This window comes from Aplysia californica, unplaced genomic scaffold (assembly GCF_000002075.1).
Source record: "Aplysia californica isolate F4 #8 unplaced genomic scaffold, AplCal3.0 scaffold00515, whole genome shotgun sequence".
Classification (NCBI taxonomy): domain Eukaryota; kingdom Metazoa; phylum Mollusca; class Gastropoda; order Aplysiida; family Aplysiidae; genus Aplysia; species Aplysia californica.
The window spans coordinates 91,985-100,176 of NW_004797785.1; the positions used below are offsets into that span (position 1 = coordinate 91,985).

An 8,192-nucleotide genomic window follows, 5' to 3' on the forward strand; every position below is an offset into this window, starting at 1 on the left:
AAAATCCAAGAAGTAACTCATTTTGTCAGCTCACCTCACACATTTTTCATTTGTACAGCTTTATTTTAACTTTATTAACGCCCCTTTCAACACTTAAAAGTCACATTACTTGTATCTTAGAGAGGCAGGATCTCTGAACGTATTGCTCATCTCCGAAAAGACTGATCCATGTGTATGGGGAGCCCTGGAAACTCCACAGTTGATTCAATAATGCCCCACTGAGGACTCAAACCCACCACACCAGCACCATAACCCAGCATGATACCACCTGATCCAGTGAAGGATCGAAACAAAAAGGAGAAAAAAAATTCAAAAACAATTAAAAAAAAAAAAAGACAAAAAAAAAAAAGACAAAGCAAAAAACAAACCAACAAACCCACAAATAAACAAGAAACAGGGGAAGAAAGTCCTAATTCCGTTTAAGAACTTCTTTTATTGTAGAAAAACCAAAGGGAAAAAAAAACGAAACAAGACAAGTCTCAGCGGACCAGCCACTGTGAGACAAGTCAGAAGTTTCCAATAAAGTTGACAGACAGACAAAGTCTTCTTGTTATACACAAACAGTCATCACATCGAATGAGGACTAACGTTAAGGACAGATGCTACCAACAGACTGAGGATTAAAACAAGCCATGATCTCGATGATGGCAATGATGATGATGATAATTAGGGAGAAGACAAAAGGCCCAGACAGAAATTTGAGAGGAAAAAAAAAAGAAGAAAATTTGGAGCACTTCTCTTTGAAAAGAAAGAGGCAAGGTCTTAGAAGTTAGAAAGATAGTATAATATATTCATTATATTTTAATAAATGGTTACGGTGAAGTGATTCTAGACTTTAAATAGAAGGTAATCAGTAACCGTGATTATGCTAACAAAACAAAATAAATTTAAAACAAAAAACAAGTGGACACTGACGTCACAGGGAATCCATATCAACTATAAAATGTATTGAGAATATAACACAGTCCCCTATTCTTTGAACACACGCCAGCATGTGTTGCATGTGGACTGCTGGATATACTCCAAATACCTCTAGGTGTCTTCAGACAATTTCATAGCGGATATGGACCACTAAACAAATTATGCTAGATCACACTGATAGATACAGGAATTCAACAGAGCGTATGAAGGCATCAGTGAAAGTAAGATGTAACAGTTCCATGTTATGTTTTTCTATAAAACAAGTTTTTCATTCATAAAGAGAAATTTCAATAGAATAGGGGAGAGAAAAAGGCGTTGTACTTTAAAATCTTAGCAATCAGGAAATAAACTTTTAACATTTTTGGCTCGATTCTGAATAAATAGCAATCAGGAAATAGAACCTGTAACATTTCCGACTCGATTAGGAATACAAATCAAGGCACGTGCACTCCAGCGTGAAAGCCTAACTACAAGCAAATGTCTTTATCATCGATGCCAGACTTTTGAGTGCGCCAGGCACTCAATTGTCCCCACTTTCAACCTCCAGACATTGTTATGTATCTGCTTTCCGAGACCCAAGCTAAAACCTAGAAGAGAACGAATAGGGTCAAAACCAGCACTGCCAATTCAGAGTTACGGGAGAAGAAGGTACAGTACGTCTAGTAGTATTATATATGTGGAATGTGAAGACACAGTCAGAGCAATGCACGTGATGGCGAACTACGGTAAAACTACAGCAACAGCAACAACAACAGCAACAGGCGAATTATGCGTACTTTAACTACACGCCCAGCGCGTCCAGCGTGCCTACGGCGCGTGTAACGACATTACTTTGTTTCCCACCCAACAACCAGCGTTGGGTAAAACAAACAGTCAAAATACATATAATACTTAGGGAAAGGGGGGGGGGAAGCCAGTCCCAGGACAGACGACAAACAAGGCTATGGTATGGCAACATCACGAGACAAAGGCAATTCTCTCAACACCCAGGAAATATCGGGAACAATTCTGCGACAAGAATCTATGTATGTAAGCGTGCAAGTAACTAGTGGCTTGGGATGAGCACATTGTGCAGATGTAGTGGAAGTGACCACACAGAGTCAGAGACTGACCGGCAGCCCTGATGGATGGACATCACCTACACCGCACAAAACATCCCAGCACAGCGCAAATGTAAACACAAACAAAACAAAATGGAAAAAAAAAATAATTCAAACAAAAATGGGTACAGCTATCCTCAACCAGTGACGGATAAGCTACAATGCAATCAATGAGTACGAACAAAAAAAAAAGAAGAAGAAAACTGGGAAAGCTATCTTCAGCCTGTAATGGATAAGCCTATGAAACAATGAATGAATGGCTAAGAACAATACAATAAAATGAATAAACTGGCAGTTATCCTCAACCAGTGACGGATAAGCTATGCTGCCATCAAAAGCTATAATAAACACAACAAATGAATTAAAAAAACAGGCAAAGTTATCCTCAACTTGTGACAGATAAGCTATGAAGCAATCAATAGCTATGAACAATAAAAAATGAAGAAAACTGGCAATGCTATCATCAACTGATGACGGATAAGCTACAAAACAATATATATGGCTATGAACACCAAAAAATATTTTAAAAGCGGCAAAGCCATCGCCAACCAGTGACAGATAGGCTACAATGCAATGAATTGCTATTTCTGGTCACCGTTAAAAACGAGATGACCTACACAAAAATAATGAACAAAAAATCCAAGCACTTCAAAGTACACAAACGCAAAAAATATACCCCAGCCATGTTTCTGCGCAGCTACGGGCCAAACTTTCCAGCGGAACAAACATTGACCTCCTGGCCTTCTAAGAGCAACAAATCAAGGGCTAACTTTTGAGTGAGCCTACACAAGCATTTTGATGCAAACTTTAAAACCTCAAACCAGCAGCAACTGAAATCAGTAACAGTTGAGTGGAACTTTGAAACAGACACACTCAAAGGTTGATGACCAAAGCAGGTGGGGTGGGGGTGGGGGTGGGGGAACTTTTGCGAGTATAGAACAAAAACCTCTGGCTTTCTGGCTAGCTCTACATTCAGTAAGCACGACATCTGAAAGCGATTTAATGAATAACAAAATTATTCTCAATGCCAAATAATGAGGACTTCTCATTAAAAATCTGAAAGTGATTTGATGAACAACACATTTTTCAATACTAAACATAATGATGATGACTTCCTAGTATACCTGTAAGTGATCTCATGAACCTTATTAACAGAATGAACACCAGATAAAATGAATCAGGGCGATATTATGCATCATATCAACAATAGAATGAATTACTTGGATCCGTTTCACAGTTTGACAGAGGACACGGTGAACACACAACTGGAGGAACAGTTGTACCAGTTGCTTGGCTCTGCAGCTTTCAAGCAAAGTTCTTGCAGTCAGTCCGGACAACAGAAAAAGTCAAAGGTTCCACTAAGAGCCTCAGCGGCATCAGCGCCGAGCTCCGATCGTCCCTGTAAATGTCGTTCTACTTCTCCAGCAGGTATCAAAGTCGGAGTGTTGCTTTAGTGCAAGCGGCTCACGGTCCGAGAAAGGACACAGCACCGTGGGCTACACCAGGCGAATATATATATATACACACATATATATATATATATATATATATATCAGCCCACGGCAGACAAGAGCCACTTACGCTAAAGAACATTCCGGAATAGAGAACAATATCTGTCTAGGAAACCTACTCTACATTGGGTACAGAACAAGGCTTTACAAAGGAAAACTTTTCGATTAAAAACATAGATTTCCCCGCCTTCTTGTAGTATTTCGACGACGATGGCGATGATGAGGATGCGGCATACGAGACCGGGCGAATACGCTGCACACATCATCTCTCTCCTGGCTGCCCGCAGCTTTATGACGTGCGACGCGGCGCAGCGCGCGTTGTGACAGTCAGCGCCGACGAGGCCCGAACCAGCGGTGCGCATGTCAGCGACTGATGTCACGGGGGGTCAGCGCGCTGCGGACGTGTCAGCAGCTCCAGCCGTCCAGCAGCCGGGTCATAAGATACACATGACAATATGCCATACAGTGTGGGTGGGACAAGTGTGACAGCGACGCGCGCCTGTTACACAAACTAGTGCGACAGTGACACGCGCGCGCGTTACACCAAAAGGAAGAAGCCTACTGGCTGTGTTTGACTGTGCGGAGAAGACCTGGTGAAGAGAGAAAAGGAAGAGGGGGAGGGGGGAACGAATTAGTCATGGAAACCTGGCACCACAATAAATGATAATGGGTGGAAAAATAGAATCTTATAATGATACATTTTTCGTCAACTTATGTGTATTGTAGGACGTTAAATGTAGACTCGGTGAACAAGATAAGGCAAAACACACAAGCATGTGTATTGTAGGACCTTAAATGTAGTCTCGGTGAACAAGATAATCAAAACACACAAGCATTAAAAAAGTGAATCAAAGTTGTTGCCGCCAGAAGAAGACCTCGCAACTTGCTAAGGTATATCTGGCAACTTTTTATAATTTCAGTTGCCAATTATTGAAGTATGCAAGCCACTTTCTCGGGGTACACTTAGCAACTTGTCAAGAACTTGAAGTACATTTGATGACTTACAAGGAATAATTAGCCACTTGCTAACTAATGTGACTACCGATTTACGATGTATATCTTGTGACTTTCTACTGCTTCTTTTGTCGCAACTTACAAATGTGGTTAGTGACATACTACCACTTGTATAGCGATCTGCTACTTCTGAGGCGACTTACTAACGTGACTAGCAATTTACAATCTCTTCTACTGCTACTTATTAATGTTCTACCACTTTTATAGCAAGTCACTACCACTTCTATAGTTACTCAGTACCACTTTTATAGTTACTCACTTTTTTATAGTTACTACAACTTCTGTATTACTTCTTCTATAGAGACTCACTACCACTTCTATAGCGACTCACCACTACTTCCATATTGACTCTCTACCACTATATAAAAACTCACTACCACTTCTATAGCGACTCACCACCACTTCCATATTGAGTCACTACCACTTGAGCATGGACTTACCCTCAGAAGGCACCCAGCAGGAGGTCCAGCTGCTTGAGCTCATCAGACATGCCGAGAACATCCCGGGCTTTGAGGCTAGTGGCACAAGCTTCATCGTCCGAGCCCAAACTCTCCAGGGCCATGGCCAGGGTGAAGTCCGAACCCTCGCCCATCGCCTCCTCCTCCTCCCCAGCCAGCAGAGAGGAAGTGGAGTGAGGGCTGAGTTCTTCCGGCAGGCCTGGGCTCCCCAGCTTCTGCCCGCCACGGTTGCTGCTCTTGTCAAAGTCGGGGCTGGTGTTGGTGTAGAAGGCGCTGAGGAAGCTGGTCTCCGCAGGGTCGTCCAGTAGGTCTTCGCTGACCGACGAGTCAAGGATGTTGCTTCGTGGGTCCATCTGTAATGGGGAAAGGTCAAGGCCATCGTCTGAAAAGCAGCTGAGCAGGTCCTGAAAGCTTCCTTCTGGTGAGGCCACGGAGGACTGGGGAGAGCCGGCCATCGATCCCTGGCTCCCGTGAAGGTCACTTGACGGGCTGCCGGGGCTGGGGCTGCTGCTGATCACCGGACTCCTCACCGCCGCTTGGCTGCTGTGGCCACCAGTCATCTCTCCAGGAACAATCATCTCGCAAGGAGACTGGAACGGGAACGGGCTTTGGAACCTGCTCTCACTCCCAGTACCAGTGGTCGCGGCTGCAGCTGCTGCTGGTGAACCATGTTGAGGGCTTGATGAGGCTTTGTAGACAGGCACAGTACACTGTTCTTCCTTCAGGGCCAGGATGTTGGGGATGTTCCCCGGACACATCTTCTCCGTCGGGAACTCTTGCTTGATCTCCGTCTTGATCTCCATCTTGGCCGACGCCTTTGGCTTGAGCTCTGGGATGTCCAGAGTGTCGAAAAACGTTTCAATTTCAAAGGCATCGAAGATGGGGAGCTCCTTCCTCCTCTGTGACACACTGGTTGTGTCGGGCCTAGCGCTCTGTGTCAGACTGGCGCGAGGGGGCGACGGCACAGCCGCCACCTTCTCCGTCTTCTTGGCATCTTGCGTGAGCGCCGCCAGCTTCTCCAGAGCCTGTAGGATGGAGGTGGAGTTCTTGTTCTGAGCTGCCGCTTCCTCGGGATCCATCACCTCAGTCTTGATCGAGACGTTAGACGAAGGTTGTGGGGACGAAATGGGTGATGGATCTGGAGTCAGGAAAGAATCGGGCACGTTCACGTCTGGAACAACTTGCTCCGAGGCAGACATGTGTCCTCCCACTTTTGACAGTGACGGGGCCACCATTGCTTGACAGGCCAGAACCTCCGGAGACTTCCTGGCAGTCAGTACACCCATTCTGTAATTGCTGGGCTGCAGCACTTGCATAGATTGACCTTGACCCTCAAGGCACATCGCCATGGGAACTTGTCCGTAGTGCTCCATCAGGGGAACGTTCCGGCTGTTCACATCGCTATACCCCTGACCTCTGCTGCAGTCATCCATGCTCCAGCTCGTCTTGGCCATCTTGTTGGGCCGGCAGGAGGCCGATTGCGGCCCCTGAATCTTCCTCTTGAGCATGGCCTTGAGCCGGTCCGACTGCACCATCGCGGAGGCGGCGTTGAAGGTTGGGGAAGGGAGGCCAACCACAGACTTATTCCCCTGGCTCATGGTCATCCCGGGCGGGCACTGGACGTGGTAGATGGACGGGCGGCCGTGGGGGGTCATGCAGCCCGGCATGGAGGCCTGGTAGCCTGGGACGGGGACGGACGCTGACCCGTTCTGTTGGACCCAGTGACCCATGGCCATGTCTGGGCTGGAGGTGACCGAGGAGAGCTGGGAGCTCCACAGCTCGTGCGCCCGGCTCGGGTACATGGAGAACATGTGACTCTGTACTTTGATCTGGTAGGCTTCTTGGCCACTGAAACAACAACAGGGGAGGGGAGATTAGTTTTAGTAAGAGTGTTACGGCACTTGCAACACAATAAGGTCATATAAGTGCCAAAGAATAGATAAATGTCTAACAAGAGTGTAACATACACAAACCACAAAAACAAGGAGGAGAGATAAAGACGGTAGATGTTTGACTGTAAAGAAGAAGCAAACCACACCAGAGCATTATTATTATTATCATTATCATAATTATTATGAGATTTCAAAAAAATGTTTGTCACACATATTATGTCTTTAATTCTGTTTGCAAAGCCACATATCTAAATCAAAATGAGCCCGGCTGCACACAGACAACAATGACGCAAAGAGTACTCACTCGATGACTTGGTTGACGCACACAATCAAGGGCTCGTCACTCTGTGACAGTGACGCTTGGCGCACGTGCATCACGATGTTGACCCAGAATGGTGTCCCGTCGCCACGCAGCATGCGGACTGTCATCATAGAACCCATCTCATGGTTGGAGCGAATCACTGGAGGCAAATCAACAGAAAACTAATAATGAATATCTAGCTGCATTGAAGAAAAAGTGACAAGGATTTTAAAAAAATCTACGACACCCCTTTTCAGTAAACACACAAAAACACAACGTTCAATTAAACGATATTTTCATGACAAACTTATATAAATTCAGATTGGGCTTTATTTTCAAATTTAAAAAAGTTCAAAACCCTTTGAAGTATCTGTAGACTATACATAAGCGCTAGAATAGGCTAACACTAACAAGGTCACCATAGCAGAGACTGCCCACTATTTTGGAACTGCACGGTGACATTAAAGATGGTGCGTTCCAAAGGGCAGTGAGCCCTGATATATGAAAATTGTCAAGCACATCAACATCAAGAATCAGAGATTCCCACTAACCGCTCCACACAGACGACACACACACTGACGACACACACACTGACCACCACACACACACGCCACTCACACTGACCACCACACACACACACGCCACTCACACTGACCACCACACACACATAAGCCACTCACACTGACCACCACACACACAAGCTACTCACACTGACCACCACACACACAAGCCACTCACACTGACCACCACACACACAGACGACACACACACTGACCACCACACACACACACGCCACTCACACTGACCACCACACACACACACGCCACTCACACTGACCACCACACACACATAAGCCACTCACACTGACCACCACACACACAAGCTACTCACACTGACCACCACACACACAAGCCACTCACACTGACCACCACACACACAGACGACACACACACTGACCACCACACACACACACGCCACTCACACTGACCACCACA

General features: G+C 45.6%; 1 protein-coding gene across 1 annotated transcript in view; it reads right to left on the bottom strand.

The window, feature by feature from the left end:
• Positions 1 to 413: 413 nt before the first annotated feature.
• The window catches only part of LOC101857051 (neuronal PAS domain-containing protein 4B), a gene marked incomplete at its 5' end in the record, with an annotated part of 12,729 nt that continues 4,950 nt past the window's right edge, over positions 414 to 8,192 (bottom strand). The window contains 3 exon segments of the mRNA XM_005106128.2: positions 414 to 4,122; positions 4,987 to 6,852; positions 7,201 to 7,357. Coding sequence (XP_005106185.2) covers positions 4,989 to 6,852; positions 7,201 to 7,357 — 2,021 coding nt within the window.